Below are 15,924 nucleotides of genomic sequence, written 5' to 3'. Positions count from 1 at the left end.
TCTACTCATCTTCCCTATACGTAATTATTTCTGGGGCGATCTCTGATTATAACTTAGATCAATCTAGTTAGGGTAACCCTGTAATTATGCGTAATGACGGGGCAGAGCGAGATGTCATCTGCCAGTCAGATCTGCGGCTCCCCCCCTCAGCCCTCTCCCAGCTATCTTCTCTGCCGATTTCTCTCTCTCTACTCGCGTCACACTCTACTTTCTTGATTGTTACTCGTGTATTAGTCGCCTATATTGTGTTTCTGCCTAATTCGTTACGATCATACGAGGTCCTTTGGAAGTCAATACACTGCTCTTTGTTAAGCCGACAATTGTTACGATGGCCAGGATGAGACATTCTCGCAAGTGTGACTGTGCCCACCTACAGCACGCCATGCTATATGTGCGGACTAATCTTCTTCACAATTGAGTGTTATATATGTGTCCTACTCTATATATTTATATGTATTACGGAACGGAAGGTTATGTAGAGTGCGACGAATTTCGGAAACCGTAACGGTCAGTACATGCCGGCGCCAATGGGGGTTTTTTTGGAACAGGCGAGAGCGGAACCTACAAGATATAGATATACACACTTATGGTTGAGTTAAGAGCATGAAGCCACTTAAATTTCTGAAGCACATCCACTCGTCTCAAGCGGAGCTTTAGCGACTACATAATCAGAATAATTTATGATGTGCGGCGAGAGAGAGCAAGTATAAAAAGAGATACATGTAGAAGCCACGTACCCTAAGTGCGTGAGTTTAAAGATGATATGAAGACCCAGTAGCTGGGAGGAGATGTGTGGAGTCAGTGGAAATTGAGAGGAGAAACTTTTCCCGTTTTATTTTTGAGATCAAAATGCGTATTAGCACGCGAAGATGAGTTTGAATTGTAATTACCAGCTGTGCGATAACCTACGTGTCTATGCATAATATATATGGAAGAGCACACGCAAAGTGCGTGCCATCAGCGATGCCGCTACCCGTCCTGTGACCATTAGAGTTGTGTGTTAAGCAGCTCCCCCACCCCGTGAAAATCTGGTTGAAATATTACTCATAGCCAGTAATAATCCCGACTATCCGAGATAACATCTCCTCCACTCGTGTCTTAACATTCGACATTTTTCACATCTTAACTATTAACGTACGAAGCTGCGCGTATGCTCACGAGCGGCTAAACCAAGCAGATATGAATTGTTCCGCAATGCTTTATATTATACCGGCGATCGAAAATGAGCGCATCGGCCGCATGTATTACGTGGCCTCAACCATCTCCTGGTTCGTCCTTGCGGTGCCACCTGTCACGTGTTGTAGCCGGGTTCATTCGAGTGACGCGCTGTGCACTCATGGTTAAATTTTAACTACCGACGAACAGATATTATGCATGCGATATCATCCCCAGCAGCTGCATTAAAGAAATAATAGGCTCCACTTGGATTTATGCAATGTTGACGAGATGAGCTGTAGGGTGAACTGTGTCCCACCGTTGTTTGTAGTTAATAAGTTGACATTACCTTACATGTGCGCACAACCAAGTCGCTTTATTAGGGTTTGTCCAAGTGTTACACCTAGCTGAGTCACTTAACTATGAGATGCGCGTAATCCAAAAATATTACAAGCATTTAGCCTACAGTCTTTCACAGACCAGCTCGCACCGCGCCGAAGAGCGAGCTGTGTGCCGGAATCTGAGTTAAACACTTTGATTCACAGAGAGTTTATAGTGCAGTGAGCGGCCAGACATTCTTGCCAACGCAAATCGACCTTCACTCGTGCGCCGAGCGCTACATGCTCGGTACTCATCGGGTTGAATTACATACCTAGATTTATTCAACATCGCGAGCGCTCGCTATGATAAGGATATCTCAGGTGGAGGGACGCATCTACACATCGCGGGTGTGTTTTATAATTGAACAAGGTTAAGACAAGCTAATCAATTAATACTGCAACAGGCATTCGTCAAAATAAAACGGTCGAAAAGTTTTATTATTCAGAGTAATACTGCACGCATGTTCAGCATTTTACCTTGTACACTCTCTTCTTTATAACGCTCGCTTGATAATATGTGACCTGCAAAGTATATTATTATCAACGACACAGTCATTAAAGCAAATTACAATAAAAGAAGTACATTAAAGCACATTATAAGCTATGGCACGGTTAGCGCAGTAATGGTTCGGCATTATAATACCGAGTGGCTATATGCCCGGCAGCCGGGCACGGTCTTCGATTCCTACAATGCAGTGGCCGTAGCTAAGGATTTTTTCAAGCGTGGAGGGGGGGGCACTGGGGGGCCTCCTACATTTTCGTAGGGGGGCGGGGCACAAATATATAACATCTTTTTTATCTATACTGTTTCTAACGGATAATGTTTTTAATTCAATTTTTTTTTTATCAAGCATGAATTTTCAGTGGGGGGGCACCTGGGGGGGCACAGAAAATTTGGGCCCCAGGCCCCCCCGTAGCTACGCCCCTGCATAAATGCCCGGCAGTTTTTAATTTTCAGCGATATCTCAAGTAAACAAGGGTTAGGGTTAGGGTTAGGAACTGCCGGGCATTTAGGAAATCGAAGACCGTGCCCGGCTGCCGGGCATATATAGCCACAGCGTTTATAATAGTGGCTGGTTGCAATAACGATAAAATTTCTTGCACAAGATTTCTTAGCCTTGTGTACAAGTCGCACCCCTGATTTTTTTTATTGAAGTTGTGTACAAAAAAGTGTTACTTATACACGAGTAAACACGGTATATATCAAAATACAAGATTTACATATAACGATTTATTGGGAATGGACATCAAAGCAAAATAACCTGTATTTGATTTCAAGTTTAGGGGAAGATGCCATAAGCTGCGTTTACACTATAGATTTTTGTCAGCAAATCGTCCCGATTTCAAGTGCATTCCAACTTGCCCTCGACTGGACCAAAGTGCATTCCAAGAAATTCGATTGTGTTGGAGTCGGAGTCGGTGTCAAGTCGCCGAGTTGGAGAAATAGAACGTTCTCCAACTCGGCCCGACTCCGACTCCAATACAATCGAATTTCAGCCGATTGTGTTGGAATGCACTTGAAATCGGTACGATTTGCTGACAAAAATCGATAGTGTAAACGCAGCATAACGTTACACGTATAATTACATATTTAAACTAGGACAGATACTAACCACTGGTCCTTGCTTCATCTTTGCCACAACTGTCTGCAAAAACGAACAAACAATAATGCACACACTGACACAGTACCTCGGATGTAGAGAAAAGCTCTGGGTTTCATCAACCCCAGTCTCCTTAAAACTTTATTCTTTGTCGTATCACTAGATCAGTATGATGAGTATCTGATAAATTAACAATGGAGTGACGCACTGACGGTGAAGTGTAATCATATTCCATATTCACATTTTTATTCACAAGTTTGTTATGATCATTAAATAATTGCAAATCTAATAAAGTTGGTAATGTATATTGTAACTGCGTAAACCTACGCAATAACGAAATGTAAGGGTGTTTTTTTACTATTTGCCTTTGAGCCGATAGCGGCTATCAATGTATCATGATGTTGAAACACGACGAAGTTGCAGTTGTACAGCCAGCCGACAGCTGAACAAGAAAATCGATTGGACAGGGAAGCAAATTAACACAATATGCAACATTAACTTTACCGTACCTGGTGATTTTGAATAGCAATCTTGAGCTTTGCTTGAATCGCTTCCAGTTCCATAATCAGAAGATACTCTATTACAAACACACAAATGTAAATTCTATATTTTTATTATATTCTAATCTCTATTAAAACCTCTCGAATGGGTCCTAAGATTGTCCTTTTCCCAACTTCACATAAACACCGTTCAACTGCAGCGTATCACTCCGCAAAAGTAATAATGGTTGATGGTGTCTAAGTAAACCATATACGTCACATCGATTTTTACTTTCCTGCATAAGGTTTATTAACTAAATATATTTATCACTCTACTGGCTTTATAAATTCACGTATAATATTTGCAATAATAACTAAGTACTACTTTTATTGTATAGCGGTAACAGACCAACAGCAAAAAAACCATTCATCAAATATCCCGGATGTGAAACATGGCAGCCGCCATAAATTGCTGAACTTTTAATGTACTGAGTTATTAAGGTAAGTAAAAGTTGCTTGAAAGTAGTCTTTAACCTTTAGTAACCGAAGCAATGACGTAGCAACATAAATGTAATTATACAACTGTAGATTGCGGTTAATATTTATGTGTACAACCTCAATTCATAGCAAGCATGTAGTTGACACTTTCACCCTTTCGCCGCCGAGGCCCGCTAGCTCTAGTACTACTACTTCTACTTCTACTTCTACTTCTATACTGGACAGTCCGTGAGGAATAAACGTCCAGGGAGTGCGCGAAGAACTCCAGGTGCACGTGAGAGACTTGCATAGAACATTTTCAAAATGTAGACAGTAACGTGTTCCAGAGATCGAGGCTTCTCTGGGCCAGGCACTCATTACTGAGTGCGACTAGCATACGGCAATAGGCTGTTGCGAGCTGTTGTAGTTGCCCAGCCGGAGATGCGTTTCACTTCCTCGAGGTGGCATAACAACGAAACTGCCTGATTCAATGTTTTTCCAGAGAGACCCAGTGAATTGCTGTGCTGTTGGACTAGTGAGTAGTGACTCCGGTAGCAGATTCCAGCTTCTGATTGTTCTAGGAAAGGAAGCTGAACCTGTACCATCTGTCGGGTTCTGATTTTGTTGTATGTGGCTTGTGTGTGCCGCGGCATGATGCTGGTGTTTTAGTGATGAATGATGGAAGTCGGACTGCTGCCTGATCCGTTGTTTATCTTCCGAAAATGGGCCTGTCGCGTTGACAAACCTGCGTTCCTGCAAGGGAGGGCATTGTTTAGGTTCTGCGCATCATTTTGTAACACCCCCCCCCCCCCCCCCCCCCCCCCCCCCCGCTCTCTCAGTTTTGCTGGTATTTCCCTGTTAACGAAGCGTGCTGGTCGTCTTGGCACTTTCTCAGGGGAGCGGTGATTATCTTCTTGTGTGTGGATCCCAGACACTACTTCATACTCGAGGCTCGCTCTCACCGTATGCTATTGTATGCATCTCCTTGGCAGGTTCTGGGCGCATCCTACAAGGTTCCTGCCGGATGAAATTAGGGCCCGTTGCCTTCCTTCGCCACTGATGTGGTAGACCACGAGAGGTCATCAGTGAGCTCCACGCCGAGGTAGAGTTATTCCTCCTTTTGAGCTTGCGTTCCATGATCGGTATAGTGTTGCTTGTAATTTGGGGTTTTGTTTCCTTGATATTTGTGAGGGTGGTGCCTTTTTGGATTAAATGACTTGGCCAAGTTTTTTGGACCATGAACAAAGCTTATCGATATCCTTTTGGAGAAGCTCTGTATCAGCTCCGCTTCTGATGGGTTTGTAGATGAGAATATCATATACTACTATAGTACTGCTACTAGTAGTAGTATAGGTATAACCCGCGTAAAGTTGCCGCTGGGCTATAGCATCAGCCATTACGAGTGCTCGGGACCAACTTACTCCAGCCAGTCAGCGGGAACTATGTATTTCCGCACGTGGAGGGGTGGGCGGGTTGTGTTGGTTGTGGACAAAACATTGTAACGATTGTTGTTGTCAAGTAACAAATCAATAATAGTTAATAATACTATTACTAATAGTAATTGTATTAGTACTATTACTATTAGTATTAGTAATTTGTTCATCTTTTACGACAAAACTAATATTACAATCTTGTTTGATCGCTTAATTTGTTACTTAATTTACAACAACAATGTTTTTGTCCACAACCAACCCAATCCGCCCACAGGTCCCTATTATCCAACACGAACCCCCAATGCGAGCACCGAAGGTGTGAGAAGGTAGGACGCACAATTTCACGAATGTCCGATATCAATGAAAGTTTTTGATTCTCAATAAAAATATGAACATACCCGTATTCCTACTTTGTTGTACTGACCTCCCCTGTATATGTTTTCACTGTCGATGATATTTGACAGCGTTAGGAGCACAGGCACTTGGGACAGAGTCAGTAAAAACTGAAAATAATATGAACACACATTCACAAATAGGCTCTACTACCATACCTCTCAATTACAGTTCCACTGTTGCGTCACTGTATATCAACTTTCCTTCATAAAAACCTATGTAAAAACTAACGCCGAACGCTCCCGCACTCGCCGCTGCGAGTGTGCTGTGACGCTATGATAGTATATATATAGAAATTTGCAAATTTATTTCAACTTTTCCTAATTTGCAATACAACGAATATCTAGTGTTCATATATCTTATGTCTACTGTACATATAAAGGGATAGCTGACTCGATGACCCTATGGTCTTTCGCTACCCCTTCACCCTTCAAATTAATGTTTTCTGTATCATTGTATCTTTGCTAATTGTGGTGATAAATGAATTGTTTGAATTGAATTGAATTGAATTGAATAGAGAAGGTAGGAAACTCCGTTTGCGCGATTTGCGACGATCACTCCTCGATTCTTTCACATTTTACAAACTTGTCAGGCACCTACCACCTCCATCTTGGGCTCGTTCTGCCCTCTATAGTCCACTGAACAAAACCATGTAACTACCGTGGCCGAGAAGTGCCACCTTGCTTTGTAATGTGACTTCAAACTCGGAAGTCCCGCCGTTCGTACTGATTCATCAAAAATGTATACGATTCACGATTCCGATCGGCCCCGGTAGTCGAGGGCGACGCATAAACAAATCACGGCTGTTTATGACGCGTCCCGCCTGCAGTCAATCGCGCTCCGCGTCGCCCTCGACTACCGGGGCTGATTGGAATCGTGAATCGTATACATTTTTGATGAATCAGCACGAACGGCGGGACTTCTGAGTTTGACGTCACATTACAAAGCAAGGTGGCACTTCTCGGCCACGGTAGTTACATAGTTTTGTAAACATTTATTAATGGAATGCAATTCTCTACTTAATTCTTTCTGTATAGCCTGTACCTCTGTCCCTGAAACTACTAAGGCCGAATTGTCAGCATATAATAAAAGCTTGACGTTAACTGCCTTTGCCATGTCATTAACATAAATCAGAAATAACAGAGGACCCAAAATCGAGTCTTGTGGTACTCCACATGCAATAGGGTCCTTATTAGAGAAGGTACTGCATACATCAGTTATTTGGCTTCTACCAGAGAGATAAGCACCGAACCATTCCACAGTCAGTTTTTAGCTTGGCTAGTAGAATTTTAGGGTCAACGGTATCAAAAGCTTTTTTAAATTGACTACGTCACGAATTTTCCATGGTAAAATTTGTAAAAAGAAAATTGCCATTTTTTTACATTAAAAGTAAGAACTAACGATACTAAATATATCCTCAAACTCTCACCTGATAACAATGTTTTTACGTTGGTTAAATTTGCAAAAGTCTAGACGATTTGATAATTTCTGTTGTCTAACACTATTCCCCCAGTACTGTTCAGATACTGGCGTCTCTCTGTTTTTCACCGGCAAATTAGGGCATATAAAGAAGGTATATAAGCATGAAAAGTAAACAGAAACACTAATTGTACGTATTTTCATACATTTTATTTTGTAGAAATAACACACAAATATACTACTTGATGGTGCTAGAAATTCGTGACGTAATCACTTTAAGATCTAATAAAACCATACCAGTTAGATTTCCTTTGTCCGACTCATTACGAATAATATCAGTTAGATGGATTAAACTGTGTCATTGAAATTTGATCACGCCAGATTGACACTCGTACACCGTACATACAGACCTAAGTTCCCCGCTAATAGCTCCATAGTATCAGGATAGATAAAGGAAAGGAAGTCGTGACTTCAATAAAGCAAGGGAAATTCGTCATTTACCAGCCTTCTAATAACTACATTTACTACGCGTAAACTCATCCAACTTTGAGCTCAAGATCGACACAGTACATTCGACAACATCGACCAGATCCGTTTCCTCGTAACACCCGCAATCCTGAATACAGACTAAAAACATACGACACCGCGATTCTCCAATCTTTGTCCATTAACAACCGAGCAATCGCCTATACTCAAACAAAATGCAAGCTATAAACACAACTGCACGGGCTTTGCGCTCACGCGCGAACGCTGTGGCTAGCAGGGTGATTAGCGCATCAACGCAACCACTCGCCGAGATAACCATTGACCCGGTATACAGCTACATGTTCCTGTATGACATACCGCAGCCGTCACCGACACGCACGCCAAATCGCTATCATCAGCACTCCCTGCGAGTCCCAGCGCCTCGCGGAGCGCAAGCCGCGTGGACAAGGTGGTAGTACTGCCCTTTGTTGAAGTATAGCGATTGGCACGTTATTAATGGACAAGATTGGAGAAACTCGGTGCGTATGTTAGTCTGTACTCCGATTGCGGGTGTCATACGAGGACACCGATTCCTGGTACGCTATTCGAATGTACCTGTGTCGCGATTACTCAAAGTGATGAGTTACGCGTAGTAATCGTCGTAATAAGCTAGTAATGACGAAATTTCAAACTTGTATTGACATCAACCTTCCCTTTATCTAGCTCCCTAATCAGTATCATGACCATAGCCACTTATTAGATTACAAATCATACGCAAGTGCAATTAATATCGATCCATACCAAGGCATTTGGCGACGAACATATTCACATTTAGCTCATCCATGACATAGTCCAGATGCAGCTTGTAAATCGCTTGCAGTCGTCCGTGCGTCCGTCCGGCGTCGTCCGTTGCGTCCGTCCGGGGCGTCAACAGTTGGCACAAATCTAACCGCTCGACGTCGTCACGATATACGGATTGGGGATAATCCCGAAAACGAGTTGGATGTGAAAGCGGGGTCAAAGTCAAAGTTCAAGAGTTAAAATAAGGGGACCATTCACTCCTTACCTAATGTATAGGGAAATGCAGAATTGCGGCACAAATCTAAACGGCTCGACTCTACGTTCGTGATTCGTGTATAGCATCAGAGAAAAGCCATCGACGTGCAATTAGGAGGTCACAGGTCAAAGGTCAGTGGGCCACAGGGCAAGAGATTTATACATTTCTGAGGACCATTCACGAGCGATGAAAAACATTTTTTGTTTCAGCGGCACCTAGCATTTATGGCTTATGAAAGACCATGATTGTCCCTTCTCGACATCCCGAAGAGAAGGTCGGATAACCTTTGACTCCATCAAGAGAGGTTAAACCTGATTGTTGCCTGTAACGAAGGCCTGAACTGCTGCTAATTGTGATGAGGCTACAGTCACATACAATGCAAAGGCAAATTTGTTGAACCAGGTTTACGCTCCTTAAATCATATTATTTGCTAAAAGCATCTCTACTTAGCACACTGAGTAGCACCTGTATTAGCACACTGATAATGACCCGACGCTCGTTGTGTAGGTCCAAAACAGGGGCACCCATTACCATGAGGGGGAACTGCACTATTCAATCATAATATTCTAAATCATATAACCTGCCAACGATGTTTTAACTCACAGGCTGAGCAGAAATTCTCCTTTGCCCTGAATCAATACCCCTGCCCTGCCTGCAACCAATGAGTGAGTTACTACGCACACGAGTGATCCCATCTTGATTATTGATAGACACTTCACGCGCCCTCCGCAACTGCTTTTCAAGTTAAGCTCCGTCACCCGCTCCCCCCCCCACCTCCCCCCACCACCACACTACGCTCGCCCTCGACCATATGCCATGATAACATTTAATAAGCGAAGTCACAGCTGTATCTTTATACGTACTCACGGTATAAGCAGCCTAGCTATCATAGATTTTAGATCTGTATTAGTAGTATCCTAGATATATGCTCTGAGCACGAACGCGGGGATGGGACGGTGCTCTTCATTCGTTTGCCAGTGAGTTTAGCATCAGAACACCTGCCGTCAGGTGAGCGCTGTCGCTCTGCGGCACTTGTTAGTTTATTAGTAAAGAATCCGTTTCAAGTATTTTTTATTGTGACAGACAACAGGCCTTGTATAAACATTTTTGACTATTGCTGGTCCTGGTCATATTGATTTTTTTTCTTTTACAGCACTTGTATATAATTGTGTTTGGTGATCAGAAAATGGCAAAGAGAATTGCTGATAAGGAGTTGACGGACAGAAACTGGGATCAAGAAGATGAGCTTGAAGAGGTAAATTGTGACTCAGACTATTGACCTGAACAACTTGCATGTCTGTGTTTCATTGATACAAAACACAATTGCTACTCACATTGCCGTTTTGGTATTCTTATAATGGTATTAGTAACTTCTCAAGATTATTCTTACAATTTGATTATGCATGAAATAATTATATTATTTTGCTAATTTGTGATTTTTATTACTTTTCAAACATTTGGGTTATTAAAACATTTTGGCAATTTGTTTCAGGCTGGCCAGTTTCATCAGGCATCCAGAGATGACATAAGTAAAAGGGTGATTAGGAAAGCAAAGAGAAGAGTTTTGTCGAGTGATGGGGCTGGGGTAAGTGGCACATGTTTAGCCAAAATAAGTCTTGGCATAATTTTAAAGCATAATAAATGTAGGTATTCACAACATTCTGCTCATGTGCTACTTAAAGTTAACAATCATATTCACTGTATGCTGGTAACACTTAACTTAAGGCAGCATTATATAAAGATAAAATACTTAAAATCATCCAACCTAATCTGTGTAATCTTGTATATTATTCTGTTCAGTCACCATTTTGTTGAACAATTGCAAAAAATACCACATCCACCACAATGCAACTGCCATGTTCACTAATAAAACGTAACAAGTAACTCTAGGCCAACCAATCACCATAGAACAGAAACATCAAACTCGTGGATTTACACAACCAGCAGGTCGGCAGTTGCTGTAGAATGCGCTAACGTAAATAGAGAAGCATTTTTGTGATGTTTGTGTCACTTTATTACTGCTGAAAAATAATGCATATATGGTAACAGGGATCACGCAGGAGTTTTCTGTATTTTACCATATAACGCCACACTGAGGTACTTACTGCACATGTGGGGCTGCAATGCTTAAGCGGTAGTGGCACAAGAAGAATGCGCATCGAGATATTGACTACATAGTGTATGCATCGTTACTTATATTGTGCACTAAACACCAGGTTTTCAAGATAGGACAGATTTGATGAATATTTCTATTATTGTTGTTGCCATACAGAGTACAGCAGGGGCTTTCGCAGGGTTTGCTGGATTCTCCAAGGCTGGCCCCCTGGGAGGACAAACCCCATCGTTCAGTTTTGGATCTGCTGCGGCCAAAACTGCTGCTGACTCTTCTGCGAACAAGCCTGCGATGGGATCGCTATTCACAGCTAGTACACAGATAAACAAAAGTAGCCAAGACTCTCCATCAATATCGTTTGGAGTGAGAACTTCACCAGCAACAGAATCCAAGCCTACTTCAAGTTTATTCTCGTTTGTCTCAACAGCTAGCACTAAGGCGGCTCCAATTGTGAGCGACAAATCGGCACGAAATGGAGTGTCCGTAACACCAGCAAAAGTGTGTATGTATTCTTTTGCATACACATTTAGAAATCACTTTTTTCCTTTATAAGGAAACCAACAATGTTTGGTATATGGTATTTGTGATGTTTTTAATTGGGAAACTTTGTTGTCATTGTTTGGGGACTGTCTTGTGGCTCATCAATGTTGTCTGTCTCTCCTTGAAACCAAATGCATCGCAGAAGATTGAAAGTGGCAAGGCTATCGCATGACTCGGTGTCATCTGGCAACACTTGGAATATTTCACACCTTCTGTAACTGAAATTCCCCCATCGAAGAAAGTCGTGCAACAGAAATAGAATACTTTTTATCTAGTGTTTTAACTATTTTTACTGGTCAGTTGCTTATACGCGATTTTATTGATCTTTTGCTTGGCTGAACAGCATTCGTTGCTAAAAAGCGGCGCCCACCTGCACGCCCACGCCCTGAAATTCATCTGGTTACCTGCAAATGAGAAATTGTTCGTGTGTGCTTTTGCGAGGGAGGCTCACCTGGGCCGCTTCTTCTTGCAGCTGCACGGGCGACGGACGACGGTGCGCAGTCCTCGAAGCATCGCGACCACGCGTACTACCAGGCGCTGAGATCCCTCAACGAGTCCGTGCTCACGTGGATCCGGCAGCATGTCGAGACGAACCCCTACATCATCCTCGCGCCGATATTCGTCGACTACGACAAGTACGTGCGCGATCTCGACGACAAGTACCCCTCAAGCAGCGTGGAAGACGAAACCGACGGAGCCAGCAAAGCGGACGGCGGCACGTCGGGTTTCAATCGAGCGTCGTTCGGCAGCGGCGCTCGCTCGCTGACCTCGGCGCCCCCTGGTGACCGTAATCACAATTACGAGGACAAGCCGGCGAAGTCAGCTGGGTTGCAGTTTGGCAGTGCTGAGAAGACGCCGGGATTCTCGTTTGGAAGTGGCTCCACCTTTGGACAGAAGCCGTTTAGCTTTGCTGGACAGACAAAAAATGCACAAACGGAGAAGAAGGAATCTGGTTAGTTTCAGTATGATGTGAGATTTCTGACATGAACTGGACGAGATTCAAATATGAAGCAACTTGGAGATTCAAATGTGAAACAACGTGGAAATTCCTTTATCAAGGTGAAGGATTCCTTCCCAACACTGAAAATATTAATTATCATGGTTTAGTGTGTTCTAACAAGAGTTTTTTTGTAGAAGATGAAGAGGAGCAAGCCCCACCACGCCCTGATTTCAAAGAAGTGATGGAAGAAGATGCCTTTTATACAAAGAGGTAAAGAGCATAACTTATTTCAAAATTGTGAATTTTCTTGCGACATATAAGTCATGAACACATGTGCTTTTTTCTCTCTGCAGTAATTACACTAGTGCAATCGCTTACTATATTCATATTATATGTATGTATAATATTCTATTTTGGTTGTTTCCTTTTTTGTCAAGGTGTAAACTATTCTATAAGGGTAAGGATGGAAAATTCATAGAGAAAGGTGTTGGGAATTTACATCTGAAACCTAGTAATGAGAAGACGCAGGTGGTAATTAGGGCTGATACGTCACTAGGTAAGTAATCCTCAATGAGTCGCAGGGTTTGACCTGACAAGTGGTTGATACTATTTTAATATATTTCTAGTATTTAAAACGGTTATTGCGAGTTTTTTGGCTCAGAAAAACTAAATATAGCTGAATATAGTCTCACCTGACAGTGGAAATATCACTGATTATACCAACATTAAAAACACCAAGATTTTATGCAGTTATAGCATAGAAAAATGGATTTGACTACATCATTCCAGCTCCAAATATTATCGTATGCCGACAATCCAAAATACAAATGGCGCCTTCAAACCAAGTCCATAATTAAAACAAAAGGCCATGCAATTCTGTGTGGTAAATGTTATTGACTTTTTATGTCAATAATTCAGAGCACTTTCTGTCATTGTCATTCCCGTGTTACTATCGGACTGGTAATCCACAAGCTTCTCTAATAACAGACTTTACGCGGTATTAGTACTACACTGATGTTACGCTAGTATGAACCTCTGTGTTTACACTCTGACCTGATTTCTACGGTGCGACGGTATGCATTACTGCACCGTGATAGATGTCTCGCGCTACCGCGAGAAAGTCCAAGAGATTGCAACGGTAAACAGAAACAGAACGCAAAATTGTAATCGTGCATGCTTTCATTGGATTTGGTATTTACGAAGGTTCTAAGGCATTTTATCGTTACTTTAGACAATTGCTGTTACTCAAGCAATAACGGTAGGTATCATGAAAGTGGGGAAAACACTGGAAAACTCTCGCAATAATTACTTTAAATCAGGTTCTTTTTTAATAGTAAAAACTTTATAGAGGATTAAAATGTTTTATATTTCACTATTATGCTCAGTTATGTTGTCAATACTCGCTACACACTCAAATGTAACAGTTCAATAGTAATGGGACAACATGTGGTATGTTACAGGAAACATCCTATTCAACATCATCTTGACGTCGAGCATGCCAGTTAGTCGCATAGGGAAGAACAACGTGGCACTCGTCTGCATTCCCAATCCCCCTGCAGACCCCAAGGATGACCCGTCTCAAACAGTGATGATGCTTATCCGAGTGAAGACAAGTGAAGAAGCTGACGACCTGCTCAAAAAGCTGGAAGAGTGCAAAGGCTAAAAATGACAGACCGATTGCAAGAGCAATGCCATCTATAGGACGAAAATGTGTCAATCTTGCGCCTATATTCTGGCTGCTAGTTGCTAGTAGTGCTCATGCATTGACAGTGGCGACATCTATAGGACGGAGACGGTGACAAATATTGTCTAGATGCTCTGACCTATATAGTGGTTCTCCTTCAAGGTATAGGAGTATTAATGAATTAGGTAATGAAAACTCCTGTCTATCATTTCCACAGTTTGCCCCTACATTCCGTTTGTACGTAACAAGATAGTCAAATGAATCTGGTCCAGGAAACAATGGAAGGAGGTGCTGAATAGATGCAGTGGGCAGTGTAACGTCTCCTTGGAAAGTGAATCAGTTTCTCCCGGACCGTGGCTGTTTCCATTATGAGTAAACTCTGTATTAGGAAAGCAGGAACACTTGATAATACTTTGAAGTTTGGAGAACGTTAAAAAAAATTCTCTGGGTATAGTGGCATTTTTACTTTGTGTGTGCTGTTGACCTGGAGTAGGGTAAGGATTCTAATTAGCACAAGAGCATCCGCTTTGGGTTTAGCCTATAAACTGTACCAGTGTTAACTAAGGTGGAACAATGTGGTACCCACCGCAGAATAAAGGCGATCCACGTATCGTTGCTCTGTATTTTTATCTCAAGGAATGGCAGAAACTTATAAGAGAATGAATTTTCTGAAGTTATGTTATGTGAGAAAAAAGTAAAGCGTGGCAAGTAAAAGATTCAAATGTGTTGAAGTGGTTGTGTATGTGTGTGTGTGTGTGCGTGTAAATTCGGATCTTATCGTATTCCCGCCAATGTATAAATGTGAACAAGTAATGTACAGGAATTACCTTAACTATCGTGCAAAAATACAATTGCATTGAAACGGTTTAGTTTATGTCACAACGTTATAACAGCAGCCTAGTGTGCGTGTGCGTGTGCGTGTGCGTGTGCGTGTGCGTGCGTGTGTGTGTGTGGAAAAGGTCGATTTTATGTCTCAACGTCTGTTTACAGATATTTGTGTAATATTTGTTTTGGAAAAGCTGGACATTTTTGGTTTTAATGGCTGTCTGTACGTAAAGGGTTTTTCTGTAAATTACATGGTAACTGTACTTTAACTGTCTGTTTATGGGTTTCACTATAAATACCATTCATTAAAACAAATCTACAAAACAAGTGCCGCGGAGCGACAGCGCTCATCTCACGTCAGAGATGCCAACACATATTTGAAGCAATCTGTAGTTTCTGGCCATCAAATTAGTAGTTTGAGGGTCACGTAGTGACCCGAGTTTGCTAGGGGGGTCCGGCATGCCCCCCAGAAAAATTTTTGATTCTGAGATGCAATTTCCTGCATTCTGAGGGTCAAAAATGACAATAAATTGACAAAAAAGGACAATAATTGAAAAAAAAAAAATTTCCCGATCACAGTGAAATTCGTAGTTTCATACAAACTGGTCATAGTGGTGCAAAAGGAATAGAAATTCGTATAAAATACGGATAAATCGTAGTGGTTGGCATCTCTGTCACGTCTACTGCGGTGACTGTGGTGGAGTGGTGGGATTCTAGTAAACCCTGTTAGTCCCAAATGTGTTCACATACGCGCCGAAACAGTGGAAGGCACAGGGATGGTATCAGGAACCTTCTCGAAGGAATGTTTGTTGGGATCGTTATGAAAGTTGCCACGAGATGGCGCGTACGTTTAAGTGTCTGGTATTATAAGGCTAGTAAATGACGAATTTCCCTTGTTTATTGTTGTCACACTCCTCCCTATTATACACTCCTGATAATATGATACACATGTATTCGAAAAAA

General features: G+C 42.1%; 2 protein-coding genes across 6 annotated transcripts in view; one reads left to right on the top strand and one right to left on the bottom strand.

Annotated features, from left to right (window-relative positions):
- The window catches only part of LOC106806731 (PHD finger protein 21A-like), a 31,168-nt gene extending 27,336 nt beyond the window's left edge, over positions 1-3,832 (bottom strand). For 3 of the 4 annotated variants that reach the window (XM_014808766.1, XM_014808765.1, XM_014808768.1), the window contains exons 1-2: positions 3,646-3,832; positions 3,149-3,181 (exon numbers count right to left, since the gene is read on the bottom strand). In XM_014808766.1, coding sequence (XP_014664252.1) covers positions 3,149-3,181; positions 3,646-3,699 — 87 coding nt within the window. In that variant the 5' untranslated portion in view covers positions 3,700-3,832. The remainder of the gene's footprint in view (positions 1-3,148; positions 3,182-3,645) is intronic. The other variant, XM_014808767.1, reaches the window with a different exon arrangement.
- A 181-nt stretch (positions 3,833-4,013) lies between these two features.
- Positions 4,014-15,230, top strand: LOC106806732 (nuclear pore complex protein Nup50-like). 2 transcript variants are annotated; one of them, XM_014808769.1, is made up of 8 exons: positions 4,014-4,116; positions 10,013-10,114; positions 10,352-10,444; positions 11,132-11,474; positions 11,985-12,464; positions 12,647-12,722; positions 12,890-13,008; positions 13,913-15,230. In XM_014808769.1, the coding sequence occupies exons 2-8, from the start codon at positions 10,046-10,048 to the stop codon at positions 14,113-14,115; spliced, it is 1,383 nt and encodes a 460-aa protein (XP_014664255.1). In that variant the 5' UTR covers positions 4,014-4,116; positions 10,013-10,045; the 3' UTR covers positions 14,116-15,230. The 2 variants fall into 2 exon arrangements, with proteins under 2 accessions (XP_014664255.1, XP_014664257.1); XM_014808771.1 differs by lacking the exon at positions 4,014-4,116 and adding an exon at positions 5,162-5,194.
- Positions 15,231-15,924: the final 694 nt, after the last annotated feature.

The sequence above is a fragment of the Priapulus caudatus genome, unplaced genomic scaffold, assembly GCF_000485595.1.
Source record: "Priapulus caudatus unplaced genomic scaffold, Priapulus_caudatus-5.0.1 Scaffold176, whole genome shotgun sequence".
Lineage (NCBI taxonomy): Eukaryota > Metazoa > Priapulida > Priapulimorpha > Priapulimorphida > Priapulidae > Priapulus > Priapulus caudatus.
This window is presented reverse-complemented; position numbering and strand designations above follow the sequence as displayed.